Source organism: Quercus robur, chromosome 11 (genome assembly GCF_932294415.1).
Source record: "Quercus robur chromosome 11, dhQueRobu3.1, whole genome shotgun sequence".
Lineage (NCBI taxonomy): Eukaryota > Viridiplantae > Streptophyta > Magnoliopsida > Fagales > Fagaceae > Quercus > Quercus robur.
The window spans coordinates 4728990-4749520 of NC_065544.1; the positions used below are offsets into that span (position 1 = coordinate 4728990).

The following is a 20531-nucleotide window of genomic DNA, read 5'->3' on the forward strand; positions in this document are numbered from 1 at the left end:
TGTTAGTTTTATATTACAGAGCTCTGACAACTTATAGAATTCTATGCAGTTCATTAAGGTTATCTACTATCAACTGAAATTTGGGCTTGAGAAAGATCATATAGATACCAGTGGTGCAGCAACAGGGGTATCTGCATTATTGGATGATTCATGGTTATCTGCTGATAGCTTTTTATACCATCTTTGCAAGGTACCTCTCTGAGTTAACTAAGTCATTGTTTAAATGCATGATTATGTTGCCATGCTTAACAGGCATTTGTGCAAATTTACAATTTCCCTTGTTGTCAAAACTTTTATTGGCAAGTCAGATTTCGAGGCTTTCATTGATCTAGTGAACTGTTTACCTACTCACCAACATTTATTGGTCAATTTGAGCAACTTGCTTAAAAAGAAATAAAAATCATTGCTTAGTCAGTTTTAATCACATTGATTGAATTATGTTTCCATTGTAACATTTTTACTTGTTAAAGAAGACTGGTAAGTTCATCTCAGATTTTTGACTAATTGCTGAATGGAATTGCAGGACTTCTTTTCATTGATGCTAGATGCCTCATTTGTTGATGAACATCTGCTGTCGTGAGTATGAACACAAATTTTGCTTCTTCATGTTCTTCATTTTGATTCTCTGTAGGTTTGGAGGTTGAGGCTGGGGGCAACTTGCCAGGTTTTCATTTTCTCTTCATACACTTTCCTTTTAGGCATTAGCAATTGATTTTCTGTTTTGGTCTGCATAAGATTATGGATTTTCTACTCTGCAAATTAGATGTTGTGTATTTATTATTTTAATTGGTTTTATCGAGATACATGTATATAACATATAAATATGTTGATACAAAAAATTCATGTCAAGGAAATTTGCTTCATTCATAAAACCAAACATTATCAATTACAAAAATTGTTGAAAACCCCTACTATGTTGCCTTATTCTCTCTAGGAAAAAAAAAAAAAAAACAGAAATCTTATTAATTCAAACTCAATCATTTATGATTTTGATTTTGAATGTGTAATTTTTGTTTTTTACCAGTTACAAGTTCATATCTTTAGTGTCATTTGATTCATTTCATATTGGATAGCTAGATCTTAATACATTTATGGAATATTGAAAATTTAAGTTTGTTTTATGATGATATCTTGCAAATTGAAGTATGCATTTTTTGATTTCCTTGAATAAGGATGTTTACTTTCCTATTTTTAATAGATAGAGACAACTCATGTATTTTTATAAGATTGAATTAATGACCTCAGCCTCTATGCTTTATAGTGGGAGACATACAATCTAGGCTAAACTACCATCTACACTTTGTAAGCTTGGGGTTGCGGTCCATCGACAATGAGAATTTGTAATTTACACCCTCAAGTATGAAATCAATGTCAATGTGCCCCTTCCATCGTGGTCTGTCTCATTTTCGCTACTAATCCAGTTAAATATGACATCATTACAGGGTGGTTGCAGTGATTTACCCTGGGTTAGCCTTTAAGTTTGTTGTTAGGCTGGCCATACACAGTGGTGATTTGGCGGCTTTAAGGTGTTTGGGCAATGGTGCTTGGATGGGTTGATTTTTGGGTTTTGGTTAATTTCGTCTCCTTATATTCAAAAGGGCGTAATTATTTGGTGGTTTAGCGGCAAGAATGAAAAGACGCCGAGGGACAAAATGATAGCAATGTCAAACTTAAAGGGTGTAAATCATATTTTAGTCTAGAGTCAAATTTTGGTGGTTACCTTGGAAAATAGTTGATTTGTCTTGGTTTAGGTGACCGATAGCCTGATATGAATTTGTGATATCAATGCCATACCTGTAATGGGTAGTGATGGCTAAAATGCATGACATAAAAGCCAATAGTGGTCAATATTTGCCATCTGGTATAAAGGCTAAAAGTGGTCAATATTTGATATTTTTCAACAGTCTATGGTAGCTTCAGCTGGTTCTGGTAAAATTTTGTCTGTGACTCTGAATGTTATGTAAGGGCCATTACACCCGATTTAAGCCACATTAGTTTTAATGCATTTTAACACTTTGGTTGAAGTCATTTGGTCCATAGGCTATAGGAAAGGAGTTTGTTGAGCCTTCATTTGAGTGAAACCTCCCATATGGGATTGTTAAGCTTTCACTTCATTGCAAGTAGTTGCTTTCTACTTATTAAGACAAATTGTAATGTCCTCTCTTTTTATTATTATAAACGAGGAAACTTAAAGAGCTGCTTGAGAACAATCTAGGGTGAGAATTTCAGCTAAACAGTGTAGTCAATGGAATGTACTTTGAAGTAGATGATGAGGTTAGTGCGTATCCATATTAAAAATTTGGTCTATGAACTTTCTCGCTCATGATCTCATCCTTCCTCATTGTTCAACTTTGCAATTTGCTCAGGTAGTAGAGATGTTGGATAACCCAAGTTGTAACTAACTTCGGCAATTGAAGATAGGGATTGTGGTCCTCCATCCCATTACTGTAGACACTCTTTAGTTATACCTAACTTGGTTTACAATATTTCACTTTCTTGCCAATTTTTAAGGCAAATTCTTTTCAGTTTTCACTAGTGCAAAAGATATAAATATTTTTGTATATTATGATAAAAAAGACTTGGTATTTATATGGATGATTTTATAGACATTTTAGAATAATTATTATGTTAATTTCTCCCACTAGTTATCAGCTTAAGATTTTGGCATAAATTGGTAATTGATTATGGTATTAATCACTTATTGAGTGAAAGTCTAGGCTCACACATAAGGTGGTGATAGAATAATGGTTAAATTATTAAGTTTCTATTTCTTTTTCAATTTAAAGATGTGCAATGTTCAAGCTTTTTAGGGTGATTTTGCATTGCTAATGTTCAAGATTTTCTTGTGACTTGATTCCATAATGATTTTTATTTGCCAAGAGCCTTATAGCTCAATGGATACCTTCTAGTGTTTTTAATAAAAATATTTAGGGCTCAAATTCCTCCTCCCCATTGTAATTATTGAATTATCAAAAGTGAATTAGTTATTATTTATTTGGTAATGTGGAGCTTTTTTAGAAAGGAGGGAATGGTTGTACAAGAATTAAAAATAATAAAAGAAAAAGAAAATAACTGTTATCTTAGGTGATAGCTTAATTGTTATGGCATTCTTTTGTGCTTCGTACATGTGGTTTGAATCTTATTTTTCATACTCTCACTATTTATCATCTAAACAAAAAAAGTATAGAAAAAATTAGTATGACTGAACTAATGACAAGGTTGACTTATATGGTTTTTTGGCTCATTTTCTCTTCTATATATGGGATGGAAAACGCTGCTTCTAATTATGCATCTCAAGTTTGATTTTGTGGTTCTGGTCAAGAGGCTTATTGCTTTGCTAAGAGAGTTGCAACTCTTTTTTGCTTGCTTTGCATCTTTTTTCACTAGTTTATGAGCTACTTGACTTGTTTGTAATTTTGTTTTGTTTTGAGAAATTTTCTTGGTCGTGTAGAAAATTTTTTTTTTTCCCTTTTTCTTGTTTTGAGAAAAATATATATAATAGTGGAACATGTTGGATTGTTCATAGCAATTTTAAAATACAACAAATATGCAAATAGTAATGAAAAGTGTCACAAAATTGAATTGAACCTTTTTTTTTTTTTTTTGGAGAAAAAGAGAAGAAAATCTGAACTCCCACAGCAAGCAAAGATTGAAGATAATGTACCATTGCGTTTCTACATGTTGTCCAAAGGGTATTGGGAAAAAAAATAATTATCTATATATAAAATATTTTTTTACTAGTTTAATTTTATCTTAGAAATACTTTTGCATACCCTGATTTAAATCTTGCACAACCTAATCATATTTTAGCCCAACCCAAAATCAAGCAACAAAATAGATTTGCCTATTCCAAAACCAAACAACATAGGTCATAAATCTCTCTCTCTCTCTCTTCGATTTGATCTTTGATCTTAGTATCATGAATCTTATCTAATCTTATTTCTCTTCTCTACTTAACTATCTCGGTATCTCTGGATTTAAGAGTAAAGAGTGAGTGTTTATAAGTATTTCTTTCCTTATTATAAATTTATAGTATATATGTGTGAGTTTGTGTTTAATACTGATTGTGATACTGATAGTGTGCATTATTTTTCATTTTTTTTTGTTTGTTATAATGTTATTTGTGTGAATTGTGTGTTTATAGTATAAATATAATATAATTTTATATAGTTTAATAATTAGGAAATACGTATAAATATAATATAACTTTATATAATTTAATAATTAGGAAAATACAGTGTTTGTTACATGTGTGTATGTATTGTTATTGTTATTATGTTATGTAACGTTTTATTATAAAGTTAGATTCAAGAAAAAGAATAGTAAAGCTAGTGATTAACTAATTGTTTAAGCATTTGATTGGTTAAGTAGAGACTTCATGCATTATTTATGTTTGGATGAGTATGGCTGTGTGGATCAACAAAAAATAGAGTGCCAATGGGTTTAGTTTTGTTATTTAGTTTAAAATATTTTTATAAAAACAATGACAAATAAATAATGACAATTGTATAAAATAAAAACATTATACAAACTTGCCACATCTACCTACATTAACAATAGTAATGACAATTGAGATTGGACAAACGGAAAATCTCTAAGAACTCAAGCAAAAAAAAATATTGGATTGTCCATAGCAATTTTAAAATACAACAAATATACAAATAGTAATGAGAAGTGTGTCACAAAATTGAATTGAACCTTTTTTTTTTTTTTTTGTGGAGAAAAAGAGGAGAAAATCTGAACACCGACAGCAAGCAAAGATTGAAGGTAAATGTACCATTGCACTGTCCACCAAAGGCATAATGAGTTTAGTTTACTGCAAGCGTACATTAGAGTAATGCACATATTAATATCCATATTAAAATTCAAATACAATTTGATAAGATAAGAAATGTAAAAAAAAAAACCCATTAAAAAGAAAAAAAAAAGGGGGGGGAGAAAGCTACCTTTATAAATAAACTTTTTTTGAAGCGTGTTAACATTGCCATCTCAGCGTTGACCAACTTAGCAACATTTCAGTTTTCGTAGCGATCCCCAACCCCTCGATGATGGATAAATCACAATGTCGGGGATGTGAGATATTTTATGCCAATCCTCTCCACTGTCTTTCTTGCACCGCTTCTCCAGATGTGGACACCCATCAATTGTCAATGTTTCGAGCGCCGTAAGATTCTGTAGCTCGTCTGGTATAGACATTAGATTAGGGCACTCCCCAATTCCCAAATATGAAAGCGATGTGAGGCATCCAATCTGCTTAGGCAGAGAAGATAAGTCTTCAGAGTCCCCGATTTGCAGACAATGGAGAGCAGTTAGATGTTGAATACCCTCTGGCAATGAAATTAACTTCGGACACAAGTTGATATTTAAATCCTCAAGTGCAATTAAATATTGAATTCCCTCAGACAAAGAGCAGAATTTGTTGCAGCTCCCAATGTATAAACTCCGTAGTGAAGATAAGCCCTGCAAACCATTCATTGGTAAGGACAAAAGATTATTACACTTCCATATGTTCAGCGTCCGTAATGAATGTAAGTTCTGGAGTCCTTCTGGAAGACTTTCAATCTTGTCACAATATCTAAGACGAAATTCATTCAACGCAGAAAGATTATCCAACTGATTAGTCAGTGACTTGAGATTGGGCATTTTGGAAATCTTCAACTTTTTAAGCATCTTATGATTTTGCAACAGTCCATCTGGAAGAACTGTCAATTCATCATCCATGTCATCAATCACAAGGGAAGAAAGTGAAGTGAGATTCATCACTGACCTAATTAACATTCCATTGTTTCTACTCATAGTCAAATCTGTAATGGAAGGAATAATAGGAATTTCAACTAACTTTGGGCAATCCGTGATATCTAATGTGCTTAGGCAGGGAAAATTTTCTCTTCCATTCATTGTTCTCCATTCCTCCAAATCACGCATCTTATGGAGCGTAAATTCCTTCAATGAGGGGAATGAAATTGCACCGTCTCCATGGAACTCATTGCCAATATATTTCACAGCATGCCAGCCAGTTATTTTAAGAACCTTGAGGAGTGGTAGTTTGCCAAGAAGTGGCAAATGTTCACATCTTTCCCAACAATCTAGTGAAATTTCGACCAAATCACGAAGAACTGAATCTTGAATCCATGTTGGAATTTTTGAACCATGATAGTTGTTTATGGACAGTTTTTTCAGATTTGAATGAGGTTGGAGACCATCAAGAACATCTTCAACATGTTCCGGTACATGGCTTTTATTTTCAGTCCGCCAAACCAAACTTAGCGAATGAAGATTTTGTTTTCCGATCAAATTTGCATTTTTGGCCTCCACTGAATTTCTAACATTATCAAGTTTCTTTATTGTCAAATTGTTTCGAAGGTTTAGCCCTTTCAACTCACTTACTTGATAGCCATTTTTCTTGCCAGCAATGAAGATGCTCAATGATTGGAGGCAAGTTAATTGTCCCATTCCTTCAGGCATACGAATAAGAGAATCACAACCAGTAATGCCAAGATACATAAGGCTTTTCATGTGCTTCATACCTTTGGGTAACTCACAAAGAGAATGACAATAATCTAGTTTCAATGTTTGCAAGTTCAAGAGGCAGGTCGTTGATTTAGGTAAAACTTTGATACTAGAACTAGACACGTCAAGATACCTCAAATGTTTTAAATTGTTGATTGATCTCGGTACTTCCTGACCCATATATTTAAAATCCAATGCCCGAAGATACTTTTGTTTTAAGAAGAATGGCCGAGAAGCTTTATGATCATACGTACCAAGGCATGAGTGTAGAGATCGAACTTTATGTAGGTCCTCATTGAAAGAAATGTCTTGTGATGAGATCATGTTATAAAACATATGAAAAATCCTGCCTTCAACCTTCACTTCTTTACTGGATTCCACTGCAATGCATTCATGCCTCATAATAGATTGAGCAAGATCATGCATAAGGTCATGCATTTTACACGTTATATGGCCGGGATACTCCTCCTTGACATCTTGAAAGAAAGATCTCCATACTAATTCATTGAAGATATCAACACCAAAATCATACAACTCCGATGGTTCTTTGAAGGGAATAAAACCATTAGCCATCCATAGTTGTATCAACTTATCCATCCCAAGCTCATAATCTTTGGGAAATACACAGCAATAAGCAAAACATTGCCTTAGATGTGGGGGTAGATGGTGATAACTCAACTTGAGCGCCAACAAGATAGAATCCTTACCTCTTGGTAAATCCCAAATCTGACTTTTTTCCACTGATTCCCAGTCACTCTTCCTACTTTTTAAGGACATGAGGCTTCCAAGAGCCTTTATAGCTAGAGGCACGCCTCTACACTTCTTCACTATTTCCTTACCAATTGCTTCCAATTCTGATTTCTCTTCTACCCTTCCCATCCCAAATGCACGTCCTTTAAATAAGGACCAAGAATCATCATCTGACAAGAATCCCATGTGGTGTATAGGAAGTACTGTAGCCATCATTCGCGCAATTGTTTCAATCCGAGTTGTAACTATAAGCATACTACCTTTCGCTCCACATGCCAACATATGTTTTAGGCGGTCCCATTCCTCATGGTTCTCGTTCCAGACATCGTCCAATACAAGTAAAAATCTCCTCCCACGCAATTTTTCTTGCAACAGTTTTTGCTGTAGATCCAACTCGGAAATACTACATGCAACACGATCAATAGACTCTATGATCACCCTTAGCAGCTTACTTATCTGGAAATCAACTGATACACACACCCAAATTCTTAATTCAAAATGCTTCTCCACCCTAACATCATTGTAGATTAACTGTGCAAGCGTTGTTTTACCCAAGCCCCCCATGCCCCATACAGCATAAATGGCCAGATTATCTTGATCATCAGACACATTAGTGAGCAACACCTCAATGATCTTTTCTTTTTCCTCATCTCTTCCATAAATCCCACTTTCATTCACAAGTGAGCAAGTTTCTCTTCTTTGTACATCAACAACTTCCGTGTTTATAATTCCCTCTTTCAATTGGAATTCAGATCTCTCCCTAGAAATGGCATCCAGTCTATCCCTCACATTCTTCAATTTATGTGCCATTTTCATGCGAAATATAAGTCTGTTTCGAAGAGAAAAGAATCTACTTACTTGGCTTGCCGCACCTTTCTCTCTCTCCACCTTTCGCATTAGAGCTTCAGTTGCAAACTCGTCCAGAACATTATCCGCATCACGAGCTACATCTTTGAGCTTTCCCAGCCAATCCGTGATAGCTCTACTGTTCCACTGCTTCTCCTCTGCATCTTGGAGAACGGATTGGATGGCAGACATCGTGTTCTTAAGATTGTCAAGCTCAGCTCCCAAGCCCCAAGCAACTCCAAATTGTTGAAGTGCAAAAGTATTCAAGTTCCCCACCACAGTGCTCACCAAGGCAGAAAGAAGTAAGTCCGCCATATGATCTCTCTTTCACTCACTCTAGTAATAAATTGCTATAGGAATACAGGATTGTTGAAGAGAAGTGAATTGCCAGAAGGGAAATGCTTTAATCAGCTACTATTTTGCTTCAAGGCCCATAATTTACCTGTAAGTCTTTCTACTTTCGGCTCCACAGGGCGTGGACTTGAGTTGACTATAGCATATTCTCTTTTGGATGGTATATTCCTAGTGGGATTTTAATTCATTTTTACATCTTTCTTTCCTTGTCACTTTAGCAAGCTGTTTCACATCTGGCTCCACACGGCTTTGACTAAACTATCCTAAATAAAAGAAGGTTTTACTTGAAAAAGAATATGTATGTAATATTTATCTATATATTTTAATTTAAAAAAATTTGAATCCTTTTACTAGCCAGTAAAATATATTGAAAAAATCCTTTATATCTTAAAATACAAAACATTAAATAAAAAAAATCAAAAATAACCAAACTTCAGCTAATAAAATTAAATTTTAAGAAATAAATTCATTAACTCATTCTTAAAATATGTTAAAATTAAAATTAAAACTAAAAAAATTTATTAATAATACAACATAATTATCTTGAAATATACTAAAATAGAGACTATAGGGTATTTGGTAAAATAATTTGAAAATTATTATTCGGAATTTTTTAAAATACGTTTGAATGAAAAAATATATAAAAATATATATAATATTATTTAAAATATGAAAATGTGAGTTTGAAATTAATATCCAAACAATCCTATAAAATTTCTAAATCAAAAGAAAAAGCCTTTAATCTGTCTATCTCTCTACCTCTTTGTCTATATTCTATCCTTTTTTTTTTTTTTTTTTTTTCTTTGCGTTGATTCTTGATCTTTTTTTTATAAGCTTAGTCATTCATTTTAAGTTATATTTTTTAATCTATTTGATCGATAGGACAAAGACAACACAATGAGTCTTGATTCTTGATATTTTTCTATATGCTTAGGGGGTGTTTGGTTTGTGTTTTTAAACAACCATTTTCAGTTTTTAAACAATATTTCACGCATTTCAACGCACTTTTTCACCCACACGTATTTTCACAAATGTTTTCAAACAACAATTTTCAGTTTTTAAACACATGTACCAAACGGACCCTTAGTCATTCATTTTTTTAATCTACTAAATTGAAAAGACAAAGATAGCACGCTGAGTCTTGATTCGTGATCTTTTTCTATAAGCTCAGTCATTTATTTTCAATTATATTTTTTAATTTACTTTATTGATAAGACAAGGAGAACACGCTGAATTTGCTCTTACACTTGCACAATTTGCTCACACATCATAGCACTAACGCCAATGCACACTGCACAAAGCTTGATAGGTGATAAAATGACAGGACTTAGCACTGCAAGGCATACTACAGTTGTTGAGTATATAATATTTTTGGGTTGTGTACACCGTGCGATGCCACACTTTTTTCTAACATAACATTTGTCTTTTTTTTTTTCAATTTATATCACTTTTTCAGTCTTGTAAGTACTATTTCAAATATTTTTTACTTTTTTTACAAACATTTTGTCTTTTCTGTGCTTAACCAGCAGCAGATGGTGCTGGTTAACATTCTTCAATATTTTATAATCTAAAAAAGTGGAAAACAATTTTTGGTCCCCACCAACATAGCTATAAACTCCCTAATCCACCCATACGGACCACACCCAATATATACCTACTCAAATTAATATTTTTTTTTAATGCAAGTTTTTATTTTATCAATTATTATATTAATTAATAATTTGATATATTATATTAACTCATCTATATTTTAATAATATTAATTTATTAAATCACTTAATAAATAAAAATTAAAAATAGATTTTAAATAAAAAAATTTAATTAATATTATTTAATTATAAAAAATATTTCACTTAAAATTTTCGTTTAAAGTCTCTAAAATTGTTAAGCTGGCCGTGTGCGTCAATGTCTTATATTGCTTTCCTCCCAAAATAAAAAAATAAAAAGACTTATATTACAACCATGTCTTGGGTTTGTATCAGTGCTACTTAGCCCACCCTCTCTTTATGTCAAAGGATCAAGTTCCATTTGTTCGATCTCCACACATATACATAACAAGACCAACAGTGCAGTTCCACAACTAGATGAATCAAGTTTTTGTTTCTCATATCAGAGCCAAGCAATTCAAACGGAATAAAGAGAGAGTTATGACAAACGGAATAAAGAAAAGCAACAATAATATTTCACTCAACAAATTGATTAAAACTCTTTTAGACTAGAGTAGTCATTACTTCCACTTGATATTCACGTGGATAACAACTCAAAAGACTAAAGTTATATGACAGCGTCACTGTCACCGACCCCAAAGTGATAAACAATTGATCATGCTTTTCCAAATTTGACTCTTCCGCGTAAATCAAATGAATGGATCCAATTCCAATGTGACAGAATTGGTGGAGCAGTTGATTGATCCTTCATAGAAATTATTGGGATATAAAGTAACAAAGGAGCAATCAAATGAGCTGGAGTAGATGTGGAGTCCATTAATGGATACTTTAGTCAAAACCGTGTGGAGCCAGATTTGAAAATCACTAATTAATGCTTGCTGAAGTGACAAGGAAAGAATGATGGAAAAATATGGAAGTTGTCCCTGTCTATTTATTTTTTCTTTCATTCAGTTTATATTTTGTTCAAAAAAAAAAAAAATAAATAAATAAATATTCTATGGATCCGTTTGAATTGAGCTTATTATTGTTGAAATTGAAAATTGAAAATTAAAAATACTGTAACAAAATAATTTTTAAATGTGTAAATAGTACCGTGGGATCCATTTTTAATATTTTTTAATACATAAACAGTACGTAAACAGTGTATTTACTGTTTATAACAGTAAAATTTGTCCCCCAAAAGTCAACAAATGCAGGCCAAAAAAAAAAAAAAAAGAGGAGAAAACGTTAATGGAGAAAACGCAAACGCAGAAATGCGGAGAGCAAACGCCCTCTATATATGTGAGCGTTTGGATAGGGCTGAAAGTTGCGTTTTAGCCCTGCGTTTTCATGCCTTTTTTTTTTTTTTTTTTTTTTTGCTCTGTAGTGAACAGTAAAATTACTGTGCAAGGAAAAAAATACTGTTCATGCACTGTTCATGGGTCCCACGACACTGTTTACCCATTTAAAAAATATTTTACTACAGTGTTTTCAGTTTCAGTAACAATAAACTCAATTCAAACGAACACTATATATATATATATATATATTTTAATTGATATAATAGTAAGTAAGAATTGATAAAGTAAAAATTTGCATAAAAAAAATATTAATTTGAGTGGGTATACATTGGGTGTGGCCCATGTGCTGTGGGTGGATTAGGGAGTTTGTAGCTGTGTTGGTGGGGCCTAAAATTGTTTTCCACTTTTTTTAGATTATAAAATATTATATACTCAAAAACTGTACTGTACCTTGCAGAGCAAAGTCCCGTCATTTTATCAAGTATCAAGCTTTGTGCAGTGTGCATTGTCACTGTGCAGTGGCATTAGTTCTGCGGAGTGCGAGCAGATTGTGCAAGCGTAAGAGCAAACTCAGCGTGTTGTCCTTGTCCTAGATTAAAAAATATAACTTAAAATGAATGATTGAGCTTATAGAAAAAGATCACGAATCAAGACTCAGCATGTTGTCCTTGTCCTTTCAATTAAGTAGATTAAAAAATAAATATAACTTAAAATGAATGACTGAGATTTTAGAAAAATATCAAGAATCAAGACACAGCGTATTGTCCTTGTCCCATCAATCAAGTAGATTAAAAAAATGCATAAATGCATTTTTAGTCTCTATATTTTGACTTTTTTCATTTTAGTCTCTACATTTTATTTTTTCTATTTTTAGTCCTTAAATCAATTTACGCGTTACATTTAAGTCCTTGAAGCTACCTTCTGTCACTAATCTAACGGGCAAACTAACAGATGAATAAAATAATAATAAAAAATTTACTGTAGCATGCCACATCAGATTATAATTTAAAATATTTATTTTTCAATTTTTACAAAAGAAAAAAATATGAGTTACCCAGATCTAGGTTCATCTTCAACAAGAACACCAAATAACACAAACCCAGATTTTAAACATAACAACACATACCCAGATTTTCTTGCATTTTCTTGCCCTTTCTTGTCAACCAAACACAAACACAAATCAATCTCCAACAAGAACACAAACACAAACCTAGCAGCAGATTTTCTCAAACCACAAAACCCAGATATACAAAACCTCAACTCAAACCCAGATTTTCTCATCTTTCAATCAACAACGAAATCTCCAGCAAATAAATTTCTATACCCATAAACCAAATTCATAAACCCAGAAAATTCAGCATAAAAACACCATTAAAAAAAAAATCATAAATTCCAAAGCCCCCCATCCTCAAACCCAAGCAAAATCATTTCTCAGTTCTTTTTCATTCATTGTTTGGTTGCCAAGAAAATGAAAGAATAAAAATTTGGACAGCATCATCAAAGTCCATTCAGTCTCCCTACTCTTTCGTCTCCATAGTCTCTCCAGACAAAAACACAAACACCTAAACTACAAAAAAAAATCTCACAATGGAAAAACCCACAACAAGCTCAACGTGTCAACGGGTCGACTCGTCGCGATCGGAGACCTCCACGGCAATTTGGAGAAGTCGAAGCAAGAGTTACAACATAAACGACTCTGGCGACTGGACTGGCGGGTCAATGACCGTTGTTCAAGTCGGCGATGTACTCGATCGCGGCAACGATGAGATTAAAATACTCTATTTTCTCCAGAGACTTCAATGGCAAGCGGTGAAAGCCAGCGGCAAAGTCATCACCATGAACGGTAACTGCGAGACCTTGAACGTGGAAAGAGACTTCCTGTACATGTTGGAATCGGGTTGTGAAGAGTTTAGGGTTTGGGTGCGCAACAACATGATGCGCTGAGAGCCATTGAAATCCTCCATCGACATCCAACCCAAATGGAACATGCTTGACCAGATCCCCTTTTCCACCTTCTGTTCTTGTTGTTATGTTTTTGGTGTGTTCTTCTTCTTCTTTTTATTTTTATTTTTTTTAATTTTTAACTCATATTTTTTCTTTTGTTAAAATTGAAAAATAAATATTTTAAATTATAATCTGATGTGGCATGCTACAGTAAATTTTTTTTAATTATTTTATTCATCTGTTAGTTTGCCCGTTAGATTAGTGACGGAAGGTAGCTTCAAGGACTTAAATGGAACGCGTAAATTGATTTAAGGACTAAAAGTGGAAAAAATAAAATATAGGGACTAAAAGTGCATTTACACCATTAAAAAATATAACTTAAAATAAATTACTAAACTTCTAGGAAAAGATTAGGTAGGGGTGTGCATGGATTGAATTGAGGTGATTTTTTTACCCAACCTATCATGGTGGGTCAAAAAAAATTAAACCCAACCTAATCCAACCCATCACATAAGTCCAACCTAACCTAACCCAACCCATATAGGTCAGGTTGGATCGAGTTGAACCCATGAGTTTGACAAATTTATTATTATTATTATTATTAAATTGAGCAGAAAAAATATAAATACTAATATATTAAAAAAATCTAAAGATTAGTATCAATGTAATTCCTTAAAGGCAAACAACAATAATGACTAAACAACAATAGTAATTTATTAAGATTTGTATGAACTAATTGACTTTTATATAGGATAAGAAAAACTGGTTATTTAAAAAAATTTATTAATTATATAATATATTTTATATATATATTAAATTAGTATTAGTAGGAGAAACCGAGGAAATGCTGCTCTACAGCTAGTTTTTTTTTTTTTAATTATTAAATATAATATATATATATATATATATTTAAATATATAAGTGCCCTAAAACTGATTTTTTAAAAAAAATATTAAATATATAATATATTTTAAATATATATTAAATATGGGTGGGTCAGGTCGGGTTTGGCGGGTTTGTAATTTTATGACCCAAACCCAACCCGACCCACTTTAAAATTTTTTTTTGTAACCCAACCCAACCCACCAAGCCTTAAAAACCGACCCAACCCGGCAGTTTGGGTTGGGTTGGGTCGGGTTTGGCGGTTCGGTGGGTTTTCTACACACCCCTATTGTCAAGAATCAACCCAAAGAAAAGAAAGGAAAGAGTACAGATAGAGAGGCAGAGAGGTAAGAAGATGAAAGATTTTTTCTTTTCTTTTTTAGAAATTTATAGTCTCTATTTTAGTATATTTCAAGATAATTATGTTGTATTATTAATAAATTTGTTTAGTATTAATTTTGATTTTAACATATTTTAAGAATGAGTTAATGAATTTATCTCTTAAAATTTAATTTTGTTAGTTGGGGGCCTTCTTTTATTTGGGGGCCCGCATCAATTACATATATTATTCAGCCAGCCCTATTAATGCAATACAATAAAATAATGATATGACAATATTACATTAATTATATATATATATATATATTTATATATATCTATATATTTATATATCTATATATATTGAGAATATAAACATGTACTAAAGTTTATTCATGCAGGTTTCTTTCACTGTTTCTGGCTAGTTGTTGGTGAATCTGTGAGGAAGGAGGTTAAAAACATTTTTAATTCAGGGGTAGTATCTGAATCAGACCCTCATCACTCTCGTTCCCAAGTGCAGAAGCCCTGAATCGCTTTCCAATTTCCGGTCAATTAGCTTGTGTAATACCATCTATAAGATAGTAACCAAGATCATAGTTGGCAGAATTTAGCCTTTTTTGCCTGATCTAATATCTCCGCTCCAATTAGCCTTTGTTCTTGGGAGGAAGGGTCTAAATAATGCCATTAAAATCCAAGAGCTTATTCATACGATGTGGAAAAAGAAAGGCAAAATTGGGTATATGGCAATTAAACTTGATTTGGAGAAAGCATACGATCGTCTTGAATGGAGTTTCATTAGAGATATCTTGAAGTTGTTTCATTTCCCCAACCATTTGGTTTCTCTGATAATGAGCCGTGTGTCCACATCTTCTATCTCCATTCTCTTTAATGGGGGGACCTTGGATGCCTTCCAACCATCGAAAGGATCCGTCAGGGCGACCCTTTATTGCCTTACTTATTCATCTTATGTGTGGAAGTTCTTGGGGCATTAATTGTGGGTAAGTGCCAAGAGAAACTCTGGAATCCAGTGAAAGCTTCACTAGGTGGGCCATCTTTCTCTCATTTGTTTTTCACCGACGATCTTATGTTATTTGCTAAAGCTGACCGGAAAAATTGTGTTGCCATTAAGGATGTTTTGGAATCCTTCTGTGAGTTATCCGGGCAAAAAATTAGTGGTGAGAAGATCCGTGTGTTTTTCTCTCCTAAGGTGAACTGGGGAATGAGGAATGACCTTTGTAAGGTGTTGGGATTCAGGTCTACCCCTTCCCTAGGGAAATACCTGGGGTTCCCCATAAAGCATAGAGGGGTTTAGCAAGACTTCGGTTTTATCTTGGAGCGTATCCAGAACAAGTTAGTAGGCTGGAAAGCTAACCTCCTGTCTCTCATGAGGAGAGTTATCCTCACTCAATCAGTAACCTCCATTATACCCAACTATGTGATGCAAAGTGTTGCTCTGCCTCTCAAAATTCTGCTTGGAATTGATAGGCTAAATAGAAACTTTATCTGGGGCTCGTTTGAAAACAAGAAAAAGATGCATCTCATTGGCTGGAGTAAAATCACTAAAGCAAAAGAGGAAGGCGGGCTAGGTATCCAAGCAGCCAAACCTAAAATACTGCTTTGTTAGCTAAGCTAAATTGGAGGTTTCATGCTGAGAAGTCTTCTTTGTGGGTGAGAGTGTTGACAAATAAATACCGTAGACAAGGAAGTAATCCAAGGAGTACAACAGGTTGTTCCTCCTATTCCCCTACCTGGGCCGGCCTCAAAAAAGGAGAAGACATATTTTCAAAGGGCTCCAAATGGACAGCTGGTAAGAACAGTCTCCTTTCTCTTTGGTTTGACAAGTGGCTAAATACTGGCACCTTGCGAAGTCAAATTTCAGGACCCCTAAACAAAGGTGAGGAAAATCTTATGTTGAAAGACATCTTTGGTTTTTTTGGGTGGAATTTGGAGGGGTTATATTTTGTGTTCCCTACCCATATTCAGCTGGATATTAAGGCCACCCCTCTTCCTTTCTCCAATCAAGGTGGAGACCACCTCTCATGGTTCTCTTCTCCTAATGGTGAATTCAAGCTTAAGGAGGCTTACTGCCTGGCAAATTGGGAAGCTAACAAGGAGACAGGCCAAATTTTCAGAGGAAAGTAGGTGTGGAAAGTGCAATCCTTACCTAAGATCAAGTGCTTTCTCTGGCAATGTTGCAACCATAGTCTTCCGGTCTAAGCTATTCTATCTAGAAGAGGTATGGACATCCCATTTCTCTGCCCCATGTGTATCAATGCTCCTAAAACAATCATTCACACTTTAAGGGATTGCCCTACGGCAAAAATGTTTTGGAACTCCTTAAATCCCTCGATTCAAAGGAATCTGTTTTATGGTACTAGTCTGGTGAGCTGGCTGAAACTGAACTGTCTTAGCTCCAAGAATAGTACCATCTCAAGCATTGAATGGAGCATTCTCTTTCCTTTTGCTCTCTGGACCCTTTGGCTTCACCGGAACAGTATTGCCTTTGAAAGAGCTCCCAACCATCAGGACCTTAAAGCTGAATCCTTGGCCAAGGCAATTGAATTTCATTATATTGGCATCAATGGGAAACAAATCCAAACCAGGCAAACAATTTAGGTGCGTTGGCTATGCCCTCCTACAAACTGGTTTAAGCTGAATACAAACAAATCTTCCTTGGGTAACCTCGATTTGGCTGGTGGTGGTGGGCTTGTCAGGAACGAAAATGGTGAATAGATTAAGGGCTTTGCTCGTGCAATCGGGACCACAACTAGTGTAGCAGCTGAACTTTGGGCCCTTAGAGATGGCATTAGATTATGTATTGCTCTCAAGCTCCCAGCGGTGGTGATTGAACTTGATTCTAAGCTGGTTGTAAATCTATTAAAGAAAGAGTCGCATAATCCTAATGCAAATGATGTTTTGGTGGCTAACTGTAGGAATAGCCTTAGGATTATTCCCATAGTTAGGATTCAACACTGTTATAGGGAGGGAAATAAGTGTGTTGATGCCCTCGCTAGACAGGGTGCAATCCTTAGCCAGGTTTTTTCCATATTTCTCGAACCCCCTTTTGATGTTGCTCTTCTCCTCAGCCTTGATGCAGCAAGAGCTTTGTATGACCGAGTCGTTTCCTCTGTTTTAGAGGCCGATTAGTTTTTGTTTAATGAAATTTCCTTTAAACCAAAAAAAAAAAAAAGGTTTAAAAAAGCATTTCTAAAATAAATATTGTGGGGTCAAGTCAAGCTTGCTTGGAGTAGACTAATGTTGCAATTAATATTTTTGTGGGAATGAAGGGATAGCTCACAATGAGAAATCCAAGGAGACCAAACTCTGAAACAAGATGGTAGAGATGATACAAAGACCCAAAAATACTAAAATATAAGACTACCCTTTAGGGTATATTTATTTGGAGAGATTTTAGGGGGGATGGAAAATTGAGGAGAGAAAAGTAGATAGAAAGTAGTTTTAGTGGATGTTTGGTTAGGAGGAGGAGAGAAGAAAAAAAAGGTGGTGGACCTGGGTGTTTTCTTCTCGAGCCTACCAAAATGTCCATACATGATTTTTTTTTTAATAAAAAAATTTGTTACTTTTTTATTTTATTTAATGGAGACATAATAGTAAATTAATACCAATTTTATTTTCCATCCTCTCATTTTTCTTCTCAACTAAACAAATAAGTTTTTTCTCCTTATTTTCTGTTTTCAAAAACAATTTTCTATTTTTGAGAATAAAAAACCTGTTTGGTAACCCAAAATGAATAGAAAACAAAAACTGTTCTCAAAACTCAATTTGTGAAGGAAATTAAAAACATGTGTTGTTTTCAATTTTTGATTTTTAAAAGTTAATGAAAACACACATTTGATTTAATGAATCTGTCTAATTTAATGAGTTAGCATTAGAGTTCAAATCCTAGGAATAACATATTTTAGTCTTATTTATTTTTTTTATTCAAAAACCTATCTTTTTAATTTCAACTAACCAAACATGTTTTTGATTTCAAAAATACAAGAAATTTTTTGAACAAGTTTTTGAAAATAGAAAATAAAAACTGTTACCAAGCTTAACCTATATTTCTTTTATCCTCCCACTTTTCTATTCCCTTCTCATTTTCTATCCTCTCACTTTTCTACTCCTTCAACCAAACAGACCCTTAAGCACACACTTGTTGGTAGCTCTCTCTCTCTCTGAACCCTTTATACTATGGGGTTTTCCCCTATTTATACTAATGTAAGTAGTGAGCTTGTAATGATATGGGCCCTGCTCTGTTAGATATCAGATTTGCCTTTTGGAATCATACTGGGAGTACGTGTTTAACCCACTATTTATATTGGCCACTTCAAAAATTAATGCGTAGGCCACCATTGTTTCTTGCTGACACTGCTATTGCAGCTATTCCTCGCAATTAGTGTCATATCTTGAATAATGTGCTTGTTTGTGGAGCATCCCCAAGTTGTAGTTCCTTGCCATATACCTCGAGCAAGTTCTTCTTGGCAAGTCGATTTCAGATGAAATTCTCCTCGACGAGTGACATTGAGCCAAACGAAGTTCCTTGGTATGATATGGGCTCCTGAGTGGACCCCTTTCATCAATTGGGCCTTTTCTATTTTTCATTGGGCCTATGGCTAATGGCCCAATACCAAGTGGGCTATTTATTACCCCACCCCCCCCCCCCCCACAAATATAAAACCATTAGATAAAATTTGTAGCTATTGTTTGGGTTTAGTATTCATAAATATTGACAACAGGCCATATTCATTGATATACTAAAAGCAACATCAATTAATTTCAATTTTTCGTGGCTTTCAAATCTAATAACTATATAAAAAGCAAGCGTGAAGAGATTTATCTACAATAGTTTGGTTTGGTCAAATTTTGTCTATTGTTAAGCCAAAACAGGAAAAACTTCAATATTAAGAAATGTAATGCCCACAATATAAAACTTTCACAATAAATCTTAAGTGAAAGATTATTACCAACTATTATTGGTGGGAGAGAAGATAATTTTAATGATAGGTTCAAATTAGAACCAGTAACAATTTACTATATATTAATATACAATAGTGATAGGTGATCACACTATAATATGGTGCACACTCACTTATACAATATCCCCTATTTGGTGGATGGTGCTTCACCAATATACAGTAGAGTATTAATTAAGCGTTAGAATTTGTTATTTACTGAAGAGTTGTGTCTCTTATATAAGATACAACTCTTGGTGAACAGACATAACTCTTCCCAGGAGACATGAAGGAGTTTATAAATACTGGTACTCCTTATTCATTTTGACATTACTTTTTATTATTCTCTCTCTGTCTGTGTTGGTGATTCCCAGTCTAATGACATTACGATACACATTAAGGGACCATTACTGGTATCAAAGCTAGGTTTCGATCCTGGGACCTGTGGTTATGAAGGAATGGGGACGCCTGAAGAACATGGATATGCAGCTTCTGCTTTGGGGACATAATTGGTCAATATTAAGCAGAGTAGCATTGTATGAGAAGTTAGTGTATGAATGTAAAGTCTGCTAATGTGCATTATACATAACACAAGTTGTACAATGAAAAGTCATTGAAGTCATACGAAAAAACCTTTAGGATACTGGCTTAGAGGAAGTATCAAGCAATTTAGTGTGGTTAACACGTCTGTTGTGTGTGGCTGAAGGACATTGACCGGCAGTGCGGGTGTGGATTGAGATCCCCGGCTGCGTGTGGTGACAAACGTCCCCCATGTTCGATGCCATTCATTTGAAATGCTAATATTTTACAACATAAAAAGATTGAATTCTAGATTTTCATCATGAATATATGTTGATATGACTTAACAAGGTGAATTTAAAACCTTAATAATTTTTTTGTTGATTGTTTACATCTTTTTACTGATTCAATATCTCTTTGCTTAGTTTAATTGATTGGTAGTTTTATTTAATTTTAAAATAAATCATTTTTATTGAACTAGATTATGATTTATTAAATTAAGGTTT

The 20531-nt window shown here is 34.0% G+C and overlaps 1 protein-coding gene across 7 annotated transcripts in view; it reads right to left on the bottom strand.

The window, feature by feature from the left end:
- Nucleotides 1-4608: 4608 nt before the first annotated feature.
- The window catches only part of LOC126707074 (putative disease resistance protein RGA1), a 134053-nt gene continuing 118130 nt past the window's right edge, over nucleotides 4609-20531 (bottom strand). Inside the window, exons 3-4 of one of the 7 annotated variants that reach the window (XM_050406666.1) lie at nucleotides 4947-5767; nucleotides 4609-4816 (exon numbers count right to left, since the gene is read on the bottom strand). In XM_050406666.1, coding sequence (XP_050262623.1) covers nucleotides 5005-5767 — 763 coding nt within the window. In that variant the 3' untranslated portion in view covers nucleotides 4609-4816; nucleotides 4947-5004. Of the gene's footprint in view, nucleotides 4817-4946; nucleotides 6606-20531 lie in introns of all 7 variants that reach the window. The other 6 variants (XM_050406671.1, XM_050406667.1, XM_050406670.1 and 3 more) reach the window with 6 other exon arrangements.